The following is an 18242-nucleotide window of genomic DNA, read 5'->3' as shown; positions in this document are numbered from 1 at the left end:
ACAGGGAGAGAGAGATGGGCTGTGTAAACTAGGAAGCACACCAACTAGTCCTCAAGGCCCTGAAGACTCTGTAGGACTAGCCCCCCCTCTTAACAACACACAGCCACAATACACAAACACAAAAGACTCTTAAAAGTACATTTCACAGTGGTAACATACAAGCAGGAGACCAAACAAGGCTAGGGGAAACAGCACTGACTGATGACACTTTAACATTCATAATATCTGAAGGAAAAACACTACACGATTAATATGTCTTTGATACAGTGAACTGGCTTCCAGATTTTAAACCTTAAACCTTAATTTTGAAAAATTTAAGTAAAATTCAGTTTGTATATGCTACAAATAAATGTTTGTCCCTAGAAGTTTTAGCTTGTACCTTTTCAAACCTTCCATAAGTCATGTTTCTAAGTAATAGTTTAAAAAGTCAGGCATATATTCTAAACCTGTACTATATGCCAATAATTTGGATAGTAATTAAAAGTTGTAATTACAGGAAATTCTAACTTTTGAAAACCTTTTTGCACACAGCTACACACTGTGCATGTACCCTCAATGAGATCCAATTAGTTAACAAAAAATTTGCATTTCAGTTAGTGTGGAATAACAAGACTACAGGGAGGCACAATGCAATTCTACCAACAGATTAAGACACTGTGCTCTTTCCTGTTAGTTCTGTAAGGAATAAATCCCACAAGTGGCTGCTTAAAATATTACTATCTTTTCAATATTTGGGCAGTGAGGTAAATTTGGGTCTTTCCTTTTATTTCCTTAAAAACTACATGTTGATGTGAATGTTAGCCACAATTACTGAAGGACCATGTCAAAGCACTTTTGGAATAGACGTGTGTGTGTGTGTGTGTGTGTGTGTGTGTGTGTGTATGTATGTGTGTGTGTGTGTTTTAAAGGACAAATAATCAGTATGTATGTATGTATGTATGTATGTATGTATATTTTAAGATAATGTCTCACTATATAACCTTGGCTGACCTGGAACTCACTATGTAGACTAGGACCAGGCTTGACTTCAAGAGATCCACCAGCCTCTGCTTTCTCAGTACTAGGATTAAAGGTGTGCTCCAATGCCCAGCTTAACTTTTCTTCTTATTATTTCGTTTTTTTAAAACTCACTGCTTTCTTAAAGTCACTCTGTGGCTCAAAACACAGAACCACAGAAAGGACATGGCCCTGTGCTAGGCTCTCATGCTCCAAGAAAGTACACTGAGAAAGCCCTTGAAGGCTGTTCCTCCCTAGCTGTGACTTCAACAATGTAAATCCTGAGCAAATATAAAATAAATATATGGTTTGTGGACACAATTTAAGAAGCATCTCCAGGACTTCTGATGGGCTTACAGAGCAATACCTGTGATTCCCTGGTTTCAGTTCAGCAGCTGTTAGCAGACTCTGTAATCTGTAATGACAGTAGACTGGCCTTTGCTCTTCTTTTATTCACTATTCATTTCCAAAGCTTGGTGAAGTACAGAGCGGGGTTAAAGATCAGTGGTTTTTCATGTGACACATGCTGGTATTCATCTAATGGCTTGTCAAGACAAAACTGTCCCTGTTCTTGCCAAAATAATAAAAGTGACGCTCCACATCGCATGACAATCAGCACTTCCTCATGGCGAAACAACCCAAGCCTTTTCTAATTCATTTATTTTATAGAAAAAAATGCTAACTGGCTATCCAATCTTAATGCAGAGAGTCAGGTTGTCATTCTCAGAGGAAGCTTTAATGTTTTTGCTCTCAGAACTCTAAGCAACATGTAAACTAGGTACTAATCAAATGCAACTTCAACATATAAAATAATGCTGAAGTCTGAGTTCCTGGTGCATTAAGGTGCATAACTTAATATATGCAGATTATGCAGGAGCAGCAGGCTGGACTCAGTCACAGAGGTGGGGCAGGCAATTGAGGAAATGTCATTTTTCTTGAGAACAAAGTGTGGGACTTGCTTTGCAACATCTGTTGGTCTGTGTGAAATGTTAACAGATGTCTTAAGTGGAAAAAAGGAGAGAGAGTTGATAAAGGAAAACTCCTCTGAGCAGATAATCCACCCAAATTTCCATATTCCCAGGGAAGAAAGTTGACAGCGGCCTTTCCCCCTGTGAAACCCGATTTATCGTACAAAGTTCCATTTCCTATGTGAAGTAAAGTAGGGAAAATTCCAACTCACTATAAAAGAACAGAAAAAAGTAAAACTAGTAGTAATGTTGACTTTTTTATTTCAAATATTTGTGTTTGCTTTATAATCATATAGTTATCTATGTTGTTTGTTTTTCCTTAAGTCGCAACTGTGATTTTATAAAAGTATTCATCTCCCTCAAAACATAAAAACACAAGCACATACACAGAAGAAATAATACCTACTGTGTTATATGTGCATGCTGTGCTAAAGGGAAAGGGGCAGGGATTTTAAACTAGTTATTAAGTAGTTCTTAAGAACAGCCATCCTATTGGGTTTTTTTTTTTTGGTTCATTTGTTTTGTTTTATTTATTGTTTTATTTTTAACACAGGTTCTTTCTACATAGCTGTCCTGGAACTCACGATATATTCCAGCCTGGCTTCAATTCCAACTCACAGAGATCTACCTGCCTCTATGAACCATCTTTTTTAATGTAAAGGTACTCATCTTCACAATTAAGGGTCACATAATATTTACACCTGCATCCTTGCTTGCTCCAAATTCCTTTCTTTCCATTACTATCTTAGTAACACACTGTGTTTCAACAGTCAAGTGTTCTCAAGCAGTAAGATCTGGGAGCAGTGGACCCGCATGTTCAAATTTTAAGGGACCTTGGAAAATAGCTTATTCAGCAATTCTCTTTCTTGTATCAATTTGTTAGGTGACTGACCCAAACATGTATATAGCAGTCTTTAATTCAGTTTAAAAAGAAGCATGGGCAGGACGGACATAGTAGTTCAAACCTTTAATCTCAACACTTGGGAGGCAGAGGCAGGAAGATCTCTGTGAATTTGAGGCCAGTTTGATCTGGTTCCAGACTATGCAGGAGCTACATAGTGAGATCCCGTCTCAAAAACATAAAAAAGAAAGACAGAACAATAACAATAAAACGATGATTCATGCACGCCAACAACTGAATGTAACCAAACGTGTAAGTGATCTGAACTACATTAGCAACTATCCTATTGCTTTTCCTACTAAAACCTTAAGGTAAGAATTTAGGTTTAGAGTCCGTGAATTCGCTAATTCAAAATTCACTTAAGGATCTTTATGGAAAGGAGAAGAACAAAATCATGTTGTCACTTTTATGGGAGTCTCAATTCCTGAAACTCTCTCCTCCAAGAGCCTGTGTTAGAATGTACATGTTACTTCATATTTGTAACTATACCTTTGCCAGGCGGCCTTGACAACCTGGGCTGGGCATTTCAACATATAGCAGCTCCAGTCTGAACAGCCTGAAGATTTCACGGAACAAGGTCATGGTCCAATTTATAAGTAAGATACGCATACATGCCTTCATTTTTAGTTAGTTTTCTGCCAGATCATTATGGATACTAAATACTCAGATGTTAACTCACAGGAAAACCAACCACATCAGTGCACAAGACAGAGATAATAACTGCCATGTACCGCAAAAAGAAGAAAAATGGTGACCAACACTGACAGAGAAACCCTTATACATTAAAAATATCTTTATGTGACCAGAAAAGAAGCACAAGCCCCCTAACATAAAGCTTGAAACACTTTAATCAGTGACTTTAACATTCCCCATAGGAAAATATTACCTAAAAGCTTCACCCAAAAGAGAGAAGCTGCTCCAGTTGACACTTGTCTAACAGTGACAGAGATGTAGCATGTGTTGACAGCCTAATCAGGGGCTCAATTCCGTAACACACTTCAAGGAAGTTCCCAAATGCTATAATCCTTTGATACTATGAAAATATGAAAATGGACAGATTTGGGTAGAGTATAGTAAATAAAATAGTTTACAAAATGCTAAGGAATGGCTGAATCCCTTGGAACCAAGATTCATGTTTCAAAAAAGCATCTTTGGTCAGTATGAACCTTATCTCTACAAAAGATCAAACATTTACTACCTTGTTTTGATCTAAAAACAGAAAAGTGACTTTAATCTCTTTGTGGGTACAAGCAGTGACAAAAGCGTTCTTTCTGCCATAAGCTACAGTTGATTTGTGTTTTAAAGAAAATCTTCTAAAAGAATCAGTGGTATCTTTCCTTAAATGAATATGAGGAGGAAAACCAGGCTGGGGCAGAGAGGTGCACTGGGGAATCACTTTCATATGACCGTGAATGTTGCAGGACTGTAAAGACAATATTAATTTTTTTATTTACTTCCTTCTAAAAACTGCAGACCGAGATGCTGGCAGCTCCAGTAAAAATGTCATAATAATAGCTTAAATTACTGTCAGAAAGGAAGATTGAGATTCACTGGCACACAAGAAACCACATTACAAGGATGGGCTCAATACCTCACAATTATTTGAAAAAATACAACACTTTAAAGTTAACACATTAAAAAAGATACAATAAAAATACAATATATGTAATTCTCAAACCGAAAAACTAAATTTAAATAGTGAAATATAAGACTGAAGTTTCAAAATGCCAAGACTACTTTAAATAGGCACTCGGACACACATATACACTCACACACAAACACATACACTCACAGACACATAAGCATATATAAACTCACAAACACACATAAGCACACACACACCTTTAAATGGAAAAACATTGACGCAAGGAAAATTTGAATGAATTTGGAGATTGGTTTTCAAATTTAAACAATTTAAAATGGGAAGAACAACTGGAAGTGGAAGGAATCTGGGTGGTGAGGTCCCCTGGTGGAGGGCATCTGGGTGGTGGGGGATCCTGGTGGAGGGCATCTGGGTGGTGGGGGATCCTGGTGGAGGGCATCTGGGTGGTGGGGGATCCTGGTGGAGGGCATCTGGGTGGTGAGGGATCCTGGTGGAGGGCATCTGGGTGGTGGGGGATCCTGGTGGAGGGCATCTGGGTGGTGGGGGATCCTGGTTGAGGGCATCTGGGTGGTGAGGGATCCTGGTGGAGGGCATCTGGGTGGTGGGGGCCCCTGGTTGAGGGCATCTGGGTGGTAAGGGCCCCTGGTGGAGGGCATCTGGGTGGTGAGGGATCCTGGTGAAGGGCATCTGGGTGGTGAGGGCCCCTGGTGGAGGGCATCAGCTGGAAGCCAGCACACGGGAAGCTTTGAAAACACAACCATGTTATCTGCCCATCCAGCTGGTGTCCTGGTTATGGTCACCTTGTGAAAACTCACCAGTCTGTACATGTACAACGTGAGCATGCAAGTACGAGCACACACATACACACACACACACACACACACACACACACACACACACACACACTTCAATTCTCCAAGGTGACCACTAGTACCAAGTCTATCACTAAAAAGAGAGATGACGATAATAAATCAGCCCTAGAACTACGTGTAAAAAAGATGAAAAGAAAAGCAAAGGGAGGGGAAGAGAGAGGATGAAACAAAAGAAGACAGCTTATCACAGTCAAAATCACTCAAATAACTGCCACCCAATTCTACTTCTTACAATTTCTTCAGAGGCAAGAAGTGTTGGGAAGCAAATACATACATTCACTCACTAGTATGAAGCTGAGAGACAGCACAAGGGTGGGAGAAAGACTAATTATGTGGAGGAGCCTCAACGGGAGAGTCAAAGCACGTGAGCACATTCAAGTGACTTAGACAGGAAGGAAAAATGTACCTCAAGTTGGGATGGATCAACCCCACAGCAGGGGACCTTGAAATGAGCTTGCCAGTCTTGATCACCAAGCCTGCCCTCTGACTTGTAACTGAGGCAATTTGGAGGTGGGGAGGGCAAAAATCGTGCCTGTTGAGAGATTGGAAGAGGAAAGAAATTACATATACTCTGCAGACAGAAGTATACAGAAACTGGTTATATCAAGACACTTTATCTTCAAAACTGCAAATGTAACATATTCCTCTGACCACGCCAACACTTTTAAAAAGAGTCAATCACTAAGGTTTACAGCAACCAACAGTTAAATACATGAACCATGAGAGAATAAACAACGAGGCAGGGATAACAGTAATTTTCTGATGGGTAACAGGGCAGGGGGATTGAACACAGGGTTTCTTGTGTTAAAGCAAAAACTCTCCTATTAAACTAACCACCAGTCCACTCAGTCTTTTTTCTTGGGGGGGGGGATGAAGAGTTGTGAGGATGTCTGAAACTGGGCTGCCAAACGTAGATTCTTCCACTAGGCTACACCCCAACCAATAGCTCAACTTACTCCATTTTCTTCCACTAATCATAAAGAAAATCATTGTAGATCTTTCTACTCACTGTTGAAGGACTATTTATCAAGCCTCACACACCAAGTACAAGAAGCTGTGAAAAACACCAAAATCAGACTTAATCTCTGCTCATGAGAAGCTTAGAATCTGGTACAGAATAGAAGCCATGCAGAAAAATGACCTTATATAGAGAGTGTGATAAGAGAGCAGTAGAACCATGTGATTTAGGAAAGGGTGCCTTCCCACCGATATGGGGAAAGAAAACTTCCAAGCAAAGGCAGCCTTTGTTCTGGGCACAGAGAGACTAGCAATCTTCCCCTAGAGAAGTGATCCAGTTTGCCTAGAGCTTAGACAGCATAAAACAGTACTGAATGAGAGGATATGTAAGCAATGGAACTTGGTAAGAATCCCATAGTCCACACTAAGTTGATATTCACTACCAGTCAAGTCTATTAAAAGACCTCAACAGCAGCACCCCATGATTATTAGTATCCTTTAAGAAAGTGCATCTAGGACAACACCTTAAAATGTGACTAGAACAAAGCAAAGAGCTCTATTAGTGAATGGTTATAATTAACTAGTTAAAATAACTACCAGCAAATAAGGCTGGTGGAGAAAAGCAAAACACAAAAGACACTCTGAGGGTGAAATTAAGGAGGTAAGAGTACAGGTAGCAAGGAGGCAGGACAGATGCTCAGTGATTAAGAGAATACACTGTTCTTGTAGGGAACCAAGTCAGTTCCTAGGTTGGATGGCTCACAACTGCCTGTAACTCCAACTCCAGGGCATCTGATGCCATCTTCCAGCCTCCACTGGCATCTGCACTCACATGCACACATACAACACCTCCCTCAAGAAGCAGGCACATACACATAACATACACATAATTAAAATAACAATAAATCTTTTTAAAAGGATATGGGTCACAAGAGTCAATGTGACACTAACAACTTCTGCAGAAATGTATGGAATAATTTAGGGGAATACAATCAAGCTCAGTTTGGGGTAACATATGGTCATGCAGATAAGTAGGCAGTAGTAAGTTCAGAAAGCAGATCAATACTGGAGTTACCCGGTTTAGATCCATCTATGTAAACATGATGTTAAAGGTGAAAGAACATTACCATGGTGAGCATCTTTGGGGAGACTTGTTATGAATGAGAAAATAAATTTTCCTCTGTTATGGATTACAAAGGAAGGCAGAGGATGATTGGAAGTCTTAAATAATACTATACTTAGAATATGATAAAAAAAATTTACTAGTAAGTAGAAATAGAACAATGCTCCATCCATCAAGATAATTGACTTGGTAGTATGTGATAAAATTTAAATGACTGAAAACTTCAGATGTGTTCCTCATCAATTTGTTATTTTGAGTAAATGTATGTTCAACCTACAATTCCCAATATACATTTGTTAGTAAAATATTTTATTTACTTTTTGTTTTTTAAATATTTGTGAATTTCTGTGTCATGAGTTGTTTTAGTACAATTATATGCATATATGATCCATATTATAAAGAAGTTAAGAAATATGTTATTTGTAAAGATGAGGAGGCAGAAACGGTAAAATATTCTTTGAAGGAATTTTGAAAGTAAACAAAGTAAGAGAACTGTGGCCTGCAAAGTTAGCAGAGTTTAGAGAAGTGTGTTTAGGAACAAACAGTTTGTTTTCCACTACAGGAGGTTAAAAGAAGTCTACAGCAAGCAAAGGGGACAAAGCCGGGAAAAAAAGGATATTGAAGATCTAAGCCAGAGGGAAAATGATATAAAGGGTCCTAAGAGAGAATGTAATAAAATGAAAAGGCTCCCTAAAGGGAGAAAAAGCTCTCTTCAGAAACCAAAGAAATGATACAGAAAATCTTCCATGGCTAAGAAATGCAAGAATCAGCTGGGCAGTGGTGACACAAGCCTTTAATCCAAGCACTCGGGAGGCAGAGGTACATGAAACTCTTCTAGTTCAAAGCCAGCCTGGTCTATAGAGTGAGTTCCAGGACAGCCTAGACTACATAGAGAAACCCTGTCTGGAAGCACCAAAACCCAAATCAAAAGAAATGCAGAGATTGGTGTGTGTGTGTGTGTGTGTGTGAATATATCAATACAACCTGCTAAGTCTATTCAGTGTTGCTTGCATGTACATGTTGTCAGGACTGACCACTTGGTATTGGATAGCCAATTAGGGGGCATCTTCCTGGGGAAAAACCAGGAAGTTGGGGGAAAGCAACTTCTCTCAGCATCCCTTAGTTGCCTGTAGTTTATCTGTCTGGGGGTGGGACCCCATGAGATTTCCCTCTTCCACTTTTTCATGTTGTCCTTGTTTAGGTCTTGTCATATTGTAACAATTAAAGAAGATGAGGCCAGGAACTTGAGAAGGAGCAAGGGTGGAGGCCATGGAAGTTGTTGGAGGAAGGAAAAGGAATGGAGAGAGATGATGTAATTATATTTTACTTAAAACAGTAACAAATGCGTTTAATGTTTTTTTAAAACAGAAATCCACATATCAAGAGTTCAGCTAAGAGCACTAAGTAAAGGACACCTAGAGCAGAGAAAAGGAAAGGGCTACTTGAAAAGGGTTCAAAGAAAGGTCAGCATCAACAAGGAATGAGCAGAAGAAAGGCAAGAGGAAAGAAAGGTGTCAGGAGCCTGTCCACTCAACTGAATTGAAAACAACGCGCTGGGCTAGAGAGGTGGCTCAATGGTAAAGTGTTGTTCTTGCATGGGCTCCAAGTTCAGATCCTAGTACCCACACGAGGTGGCTCACAACTGCTGTCACTCCAGCTCCAAGTGAGCTGATGCCTGGTTTTGGCCTCTGTAGGCACCTGCATGTGTGTGCATTCATACATACACACACAAACACACACACACACACACACACACAGGTTTTTATCTTATTTTAAGTTAGAAACAAACTTGCTTCACATGTCAATCCCAGCTCCCTCTCTCTCACCTCCTACCCGCCCCCCACCAACCTCCCCAACTCCCCCCCAACTGCCACACCTCTCCCCAGGGATGGTGAAGCCCTCCATGGAGGGATCTCCAGAGTCTGCCATTTCATTCAGGGCAGGGCCTAGGCCCTCCCCCCATGAGTGAGCATCTCTTGATGCACACACACAATTTTTAAAAGACTTATATTTTAAATTTTAAAGAGACATTGTAGTTAGGAGTTGGGAATTTCAATTTGAAAACTAGAATACTTAAAACAAGCAAGGGGTTCCTAACGTAAAGAACAATGCCTTGCTCCAAAACACACAGGCCAGTAGGAAACAGAACTTTGGAAACCATAACAATTACATACATTCCCATAATGATGAGTTCATATAAAAAAATAAAATACCTAGAACAGAGTTTAGATCAAATTATTTGATCTTTATTTAGTCATACCACAATTCTAAGTGTTTACAGAGCATATTTTTAAGAATTGGTGTAAATTTACTCCTGGCTAAAGAAATTCCCCAAAGCAAGCAACATATTGAAATACTTAACTATATCACATATGTGACTTGAGTGAAGTGAGGGGGATGTCTAAGAATAGTGGTTCATTAGCCAACATGAGACAAAGCTGGGAGGTCCTCTCCTTACTGCTACGTCCTCCCTCCAGGTCTCTGTGACCCAAAGTCATATCAACTCTCCATCCAATTAGTGAGAGTTGCATTAGCTCAACTTGTAGTCCAGAATCCCTTTAATGACCAGGGAAATGATGAGTTCCATCACCTGGCCAGTTTCCACAGTCACCAAAGAATCATCTCAGGGACATGGACAAAGATATTTATCTGCTGGGCTGGCAGCCACTACAACCAGCATTCCTAACAGAGTCCTTTCTGTAAGGACCACTGTCTAAGTGACCTGTCATACAGCTTTATAAAGCAGCATTAATACTGTGGGCCAAAATGAGATTGATCTTTGAGCTTCGTGGTCTCCTGTTGTCAACAGTGCATTATAAAACCAATACTAAATACTTTATAAACAGGTCTCCCTACAGTGTATTAGGGAAACAGTGCATATTTCATGCCCCATAGTTAGGTAGCCACATATCCATCAGGCTAATCCATTATTTATTAGATACTCCGAAATGCAATAAGAGTCAATAAACTAACTTCTGGATACTTGTATGCAACCATTTCCCTGGAAATTGTACCTGGATTAAAAAACTTTCTCACTCACAACGGTGGATAGAAGAGCTTCTCTCCAGTATACTGTTAGAAGGAAGCATATACCTCTTGAGTAAGAGAGAAGAAATTCTTATATCCTGAAGAGAATTTCTGTCATTGAATTTTAAGTACTACCCAACCCTTTATTTTGTTTATACATGCCTCTGATTCTCCCATCCTTATGGACAGCTCAGGGAAATAAAGATGGGCAGACCCTAACTCAGGCCACATGACAACTTCCACTGGTGCTCTGTACTTGTTCTCTCAAAGAAACTACACAATGACTTGTCTGTGCTACACATGCAGCATGGAATTCAGAAGTCATTAACCGAAGGTTTAAAGGAGCTTTCATTTTATTTCTTAATTTCTTTTGTTTTCTTTTTTCCTGCTGTATTTTTAATTAAACCTCCCAAGGCCTTAGATGCCTATGATGTAGTCCCTGATGACCAGGCCAACATCACCAGGCATCTCGTGTTTATTTCAACCATCCTGAGAGAGCACCTTCTGCTCTAGAACGTATTCCAGCCTTTCAAGGAAGGATTTCTTCAGCTGGGAGTTATTTCCCAAACTATAAGAGGCGTGGACCTTTGTGTAGTATTGCGGGTGCCATGGTTTCACATGCTGGCCACATTAATCGTGGAGAGCAAGCATCTGTAACCCACAGCTGTGTGTGCTCCAGCCCCAAAGCACCGCAAGGCTGGTGCCAACGCAAACCACTCTTCCCATCCCACATCGGAACCACACTGGTTTTCTTCAGGAGCCAGAGACTGAGATACAGCTCTGAAAATGGAGTTTTGGGTACTTTCCACTCGTGATGGATATGGACTATCAAGAAGAATACTGCCAGGGGCACTGGCTCCTGTTTCTCCCCATTCCACATCAAGTGAATAAACTATAAAGGGGAAAGGGAGGGAGGAGGGCAGGTGAGGATAGGCTCAATGAACACCATATACATGTGTAAAAGTGTGATTATGTAACGCAGTACTACGTACAATGAATATACACACTGAAAATAACTTTTTTAAGAAAAGGAAAATATAAGAGGCTTATAGTATTAAAGCATCATTCTAAAAAATCTCCCTAGGGAAACAACCTAAATAGAAAAACACAGACATTTTTTTCCACAGTGCTTTCATTTTTCTCCCTCACTATCTTATAGTTTTACTCCTATAGGCAAGAGTTTTGAAGGTTGAAACACATTTTATGAGGGTAGGGAAAAGAAGTGGAGATAAAGGATGAGAGAGACATTTCACATTACTTTCTCAAAGAAACAACCCCAAATCCTAGACACCAGGAATGCTGATATGAAAACATGGGCGAAGACAAACTTCTTTGTATTATTTTTGCTACTCCAACCACTACTGCTAAGATGACTATTCATATTAATGAGTTTGGTATGTAGACAAACTATAAAAGATGCCGTCTCTGGCCTAAGTACTTATCTATGTCTGTGGGGATTTACTACTCCTGCTAGATTTACTTTATTCTTCATACTCTTGCCCAGAGGAAGTGATCATCACTCAAGACTTGGAGCCCGTCCATGGGTGGGGTTTACATATGGCAATGAGAAGAGGATATTTGCCCTTGGACACAGATGGTATTGAACCCAAAGCTTAGCGAGTCTGGTTTGCTTGCAACAAAGAGAAAAGTCAAAATTTCTGAAAATCTGACACTGATCTCACTGAGCTTTATTTAAAAAATAATCACAAAGTGTAAAACTACATAGTATTTGGTGGTGTTTTATCACATCAAGAACATGTATGCACAGATATGTCACTATGCACTGAACTGGTATCATAAGGTTACATCTGTGTGATGTAGCAATTTCTGCCATATAGCAGTCCCACATCCATTTATTTACTTCTCTCTGTGTGCTTATAGTATATGTAAAAGGTATACCCAGGGAGTCAACTGTGTACAGTGGTTAAAAGTCCACCGATGAGATTATGTAGGTTTGACTATCTATAGAAACTTTTACTTACTTGTGTGACTTTGGCAAATCACTTAGCCCAAATTACCATCTCCAAAGTGGAAATAGTAGTAGTCATCTTGGTAATTCACAGAATTCTTATGAAGACTGTGTTAGCACAAAAAGATTATCTAGTATCTAAGCATAAGCACTCAACAAATATGAGTGTCTCTCTCTCTCTCTCTGTCCTTGGAGTAGTCCTCCAAGAGGCAACTTGAGATGGGTAAGACTGGAAGTCATCAGCAGTTCAGCAAAACCAAGCTCCTTGTGTGTAACCCTATGAACCAAATAATGAACTTTTACATGTACAATCACTGGTAGAAATTGCATTGGGCATTTTACATCGTACATATGACCAAGCATGTTTCTATTTCCTCTTTCTAAAGATCTCAAGGCCAAGCCATATTCTTAAGGGTTAAGAAAGTAAATGTGTGCATAGTTTTAGGTCTCTATTCTATGAGGCATTGTGACAGGTTAGAAAGATGAAATTGAAGAAAAGTCACAGCTGTTAGGACATTAATCGTTTTAAACAGAGTCTAAAGGACAGTACCCTGTCTTTAGTAAGGACCTGTCATATGCCAGATACTGTGAAAAGTGTAAATAGTTTATCTATATACACTCCCTTTTTCTTTTCACAAACCTTATTATTAAAACTACAAATAAATAAAAACATTACACACCAAAATTAACCAGACCCAAAGTCTACACAATTTTATATTCAGCTAGACCTACCATTCAAAGAGGAAGCTATGAAGCTTCATATTACATTTTACTCTTTACAGAATATATTTTACATACTTGTCTAATACCAAAATACCCAAAATCCATGGCAGAATTTAAATTAGAAAAAAAATCAGCTCTGCATCCTTAACTCATCAATCATCTGAATTCAGTCCTTCTTCATCCCCTTATATATACTGTACACACATACACAAAAAAACAACACATAATTTAGAGTATTATTCCATCTATTTGATATGAAATAGCAGGAATAAGGGTCTTGAATAGCAAGGTGTTGAGTGGGAGGATCAGAGATAAGAAACAGAGAAGATGAGAAATAAAGACAAAGAAATAGCTATGACCAGGTGGTCTTGCAAAAGCTGATGACATAGACCAAGCAAGTTTATGAAGACCTACAACATAGATACTTTTGGCAGCCAAGGTCAGCGGAGGGTTAAGTCAGACAGACTATAACACACACACACACACACACACACACACACACACTATATATATATATAATTCCCATTTCTATAAAATATTTTTCATTTTTTTCTTCACAAGTCCCATGAGATAGGTATTATTCTCACCTCATCAACGAGGAAGCTAAATCTAGGAAGATTAAATCACTTGGCCAAATTTTTATGTTAGTATAAGAGTAAACATTTAAGGTGGAGCTGTTCTAATTTCAAAGCAAGTGCTCACACCATTTTCCTGCATTGCTTGGTTTCCATGTTTTAGACAAGAATTTCCTTAAGAGTTGTGAAATACTACTGTGTCTTTAAATAGGGGATGCCTTTCTTGATCGATCATTTTTCCAATTTGAACATCAACTAACATGGAATGCTATCTTAAGGGCTTCTAAGGACTTAAGGAAATGATCTCTTTATCCAGAAGAATTTAATCAAAGAAAATCTGAGAATGTACAACTTTTAAAAATTCAACAATCTGAGCCCGGCGGTGGTGGCGCACGCCTTTAATCCCAGCTCTCGGGAGGCAGAGGCAGGCGGATCTCTGTGAGTTCGAGGCAGGGCTGGACCGATAGCCTCCAAAACAATACAGAGTAAACCCTGTCTTGAAAAACGAAACAAAAAAAATCAACAATCTACCAAGTTTATCATTTATTTAGTTATAATTACTTATTGTATAACTAATATTGCTATTTTAATGCTCTTAGAATTGGTTTTTATTTTGATCCTTACTTATGGAATATTAAGCAAGTGTTAAAAAAGAGAAAAATGTTGTGTTAGTAAGAAACATCTCCAAGTAAGTCACAAAAAGGTGCAGAAGAATGCCATTGTGTGTGTGGCTATTAATGCTTAAAAGTGTGAAATGAAAAGGGGACAAAGAAGAGAAAGATACATTGGCCCAGACAGCCAATAGAGTTACAGAGTTTACAGTCCAACTAAGCTTGGCAGCTTTGTTTCTTCTCTGCAAGAGGCTGTAAGCAGTGGCCACATCAAGAGTGTACCATTTTAAACAAAGTCTCCCCACTTCCTGACTTACAGGAGAGTCAGGCAGTCATGTATAAACACTAAGTGAAAAAAAGATGTAAATAATCGCTCTCCTTTATTAAGAAGTCCCCCAAGTCAGTGCACCTGTCACTAGCTACAGCACTAAAGTAGCAGAACGAATTTGATCCGGCAACAGCACCTATGACTTTTGTCTTGAGCTACAGTGCACAGTCTACATATCTGACAAGGGGACCATCTGCCCGTGGTGTCTGGGAAGAAGCCTCCCTCCAGATCACAGCGAACCCATCCACCAGTCGAAGCATGTGTTCTCTTACACAGGCACTTAAATCTTGATGATTTTCACACTCAAGAGCCTCCACCCGGACCCCAAACTCGGTGTGTGTCTGAATTAGACCGCCATAACATATTCTTCCCCAAACCGTTCCCTGCCCATTTCAGAGTTTTGTTAACAAACAATTAAGCCGCCTACTCATCAGGGCTTAAAAGCAAATTCAAGTGTTTAACTTCTATATTCTTAGCACATTTGGCAAGCTGCCCAGTATTCAAAAGTATTTAAGAAATTTGGATGAATGAATGAACACAGGATGAACGGAGGGAGATAAACCCAGGGTGCGCTTCTCTGGGCTGCTCCCTCAGCACACAGACTCACTGAACCCAGGACCCTTGTCTCATTTGTTTCCCTGCTAGCACAATTCACCCTCCCAAAGCATCTCAAAGCATCGAGCATTAGTGAAAATTCATCATAAGATGAAACATTGTTACCACTAAATGTTCATTTTTAAGTTTCTATTTAGTATCATTTTAAAGTTTTTCAGATCAAAATAGAAGGAAAAAATAAGGAAGTGGTAAGGTCCAAACTAAGTTCAGAATCATAAAAATGTGCTTCCAAATGTTCTTTACTATTGTACTTAACCTTCTCTAGGTGAGCTGCCTAGTGTACCATGAGCACTAGATGCTAAATGGAAAGACAGGAAATAAAGACCTTCATCTTTCTCCATGATCTCTTCAACACAAACACACTACACACTTTTAAGGAAAACAAGCGCCATATTAAGACCTTCAAGAAAAGTCCACTGGCTGGAGATATAGTTCAAGACAGAGTGCTTGCTCAGAATGGATGAGGCCCTAGGGTTAACCCCCAGCATCCCAACACGCCCAAAGAAACTCAGCCTCTGTTTCCTTAAAAAAAACACTTTATCACTATACTACAGATTTATCAAATAATTTTATATATCTGACAGACAGAGCAAATACTCTTAGTCACAACTCATAAAAAGACATAAACTTTTTCTAGAATATTAACCAAGGTATATTCCTATGCCAATTATTATGCACATATTTTCAATGATTATAACTTTAAAATCCGTTAGCCAGTATGGGTGGTGTGTGGGCTGCACCTAGGGCCTGGAACATGCTAGGCCAGCACTTAGCACTGAGCTGTCCCTCCCATCCATTAAAGTGCTCTCCTTTTATCAATGAGAATGGAAATGGAAATTTAACACACTGAATTACCATCTGAAGGGGAAAATCAGCTGCTGTATAATGTTTCTAAGAACACTTCTAGAAATTATGCCTTTAAAAAAAGAAACGAATTTGAAATTTAATGTTTCCCCCAATACTCTACAGTCCAAATAAAGCTGATTGGGCAAAGTTTACATTTACAAGGAAAGTTATTTAGGATATTTTCATTTTGTTGTATTCATTCTGTCTTACTAGTGCCTAACATGACAAATAAATACAAACCATTACCATTTTCAAATAACCGATCAATGCCATCAATGTGTTTGGTCAAAATAGATGTTTCATGAGATTATACACAGCACAGGTGACTTAGTATTTTAATCTCAGAACTAAAATTCTTGTGCAGCTTTGGGAAACAAGTCATTTGTACAGAAAACGTGGCAAGCCCACATGAAAGACAACTTCTAAAATGCCAGACTGAGAAGAAAATACAAGTTACACAGGGAGCCCTGCACTTTTAGATTCTGACCCTCTAAAACCAACAACAAAAAAAGGCATACCATCAAGTAAAGGCAATCTTGCAAAGAGAAAGAATGAAACACAACTTGGAATTTTGTAACAGACTAACTGAAAGAGTGTGAGTTGCCAAGTGAATCAATGCAAATGTGGCCTCCTTGGCTGTAGCCAGTGCGCTCTGGGTAAGGGAAGGCAACCCCACAGCCTCTCAAGGGTGCTCTCAGTTGGAATCTGGGTGAGCACTTTAGGAGTGATTAAATCTCACAAAACTGCAGACAGCCTTACGTCAGGACGCTTCCATGTTCCTCACTGTCATGTGAAGACCCCAGGTCAAATGCAACATGACACTCATAGTCTAAAACTAAAGTGGATGAACCAGCAACCTTTAACAGATTTCACAGAGTCCTCTTTGCAGTGGTTGCGGGAAAGACATGGCAGAGTTTGAACATTAACAACAGTTGTTAAGGTGAAGTTTAATCCCAAATGTGTAAGTATGAAGCCACACACTCCAACAAGATTTTGGAGTATATTCTATTAAATCCTGAAATGCATGGCCTGGTAAATGTCTATATAAATCTGATTTACAAATTCCACCGAAAATGTGCCACAGCTGGCAGAATAAATTACTACAATAAGTCATTATTAAATAACCGTAAATCTTCGTAATGACATAATGCCTAGCTTAAAAAACAAAGGAATGCAGTAGAAAACACTCTTCACCCAGGAAAGCAAATTACAAAACTTACCATGCTGACACTGCAATACGATTCAATGACTAAACAGGGAAATAAAATTCACATAAATTGTACTGAAGTCTACAACAGAGTGGCACTCACTATTACATCAAAAGAAGTGCATGGCAAGGGGTAAGCATTCAGGCTTTTGACACTGATGGTTGCACTCACAGATAAGTCTTACATGTACAGCTGCATCCAATATTTTGTTAGACAATAAAAACATATTCCAGGTATCAATCAACAAGCCCAGTTTGTCCTTTCTGTGAAACTTCATAAATATTCTGTAGAAATAATTTATCTCCCTGCCATGCTATCTTCCCTCTATATACAGCTCCACCCTACTTCAAAATAAACTTTTTCAAAAAAAAAATGTAGTGTTACATTCTTTTTGACGCAGAGCAGATGGGTAGCCGCGGCAATCCATTACTTTAGATAGTACTTGAAGTGAATCACTCCAAACATCCCTGCCTTATTTAGCTCTCTCAAGCTTCCATTTGTCAAAGTTCAGACACTTGGTACTCCTGTCGCAACCAACAGGGCTCATGACTCTAGCCGGCAAGCTAGCGCCAGCAGAATGACAGCCCCCAGAGTGCCTGCTCATGGCGTATGATTGCTGCCTCTGCCTCTCGGGAAGGGTAAATTATTAACCGACACTTTCACAGCAGAAGAACTGTCTAAGATAAACCCATTAAAACTGTTAGCCCACCAAATATTTCACACCGCCAGTTGGTAAAATCTCTGTCCAGGTCACCGTGGCATTCTCCTGTTTGTATTTATACTTCAGTTCCCTGTCACTAGTTTTCATAAAATGGGAAGAATGCCACCTCTTCCCACTTTGCTAATGTGCCTAACCCTACTCAGGGAAAATGTTTTTTCATAGGATGCCAAGCCCTGCTTCTTTGAATCTATTTAGATTT

General features: G+C 39.3%; 1 protein-coding gene across 9 annotated transcripts in view; it reads right to left on the bottom strand.

Annotated features, from left to right (window-relative positions):
* Positions 1 to 18242, bottom strand: part of Bnc2 (basonuclin 2) — a 399488-nt gene that overhangs the window by 279452 nt on the left and 101794 nt on the right. For all 9 annotated transcript variants that reach the window (XM_040757207.1, XM_040757209.1, XM_040757210.1 and 6 more), the window contains one exon: positions 5747 to 5872. In XM_040757207.1, the coding sequence (XP_040613141.1) occupies positions 5747 to 5872 (126 nt within the window). The remainder of the gene's footprint in view (positions 1 to 5746; positions 5873 to 18242) is intronic.

This window comes from Mesocricetus auratus, unplaced genomic scaffold, assembly GCF_017639785.1.
Source record: "Mesocricetus auratus isolate SY011 unplaced genomic scaffold, BCM_Maur_2.0 Super-Scaffold_100014, whole genome shotgun sequence".
In the NCBI taxonomy this organism is placed as follows: Eukaryota; Metazoa; Chordata; class Mammalia; order Rodentia; family Cricetidae; genus Mesocricetus; species Mesocricetus auratus.
The sequence above is the reverse complement of the archived record's forward strand: the minus strand, read 5'-3'. Positions and strand labels throughout refer to the sequence as shown.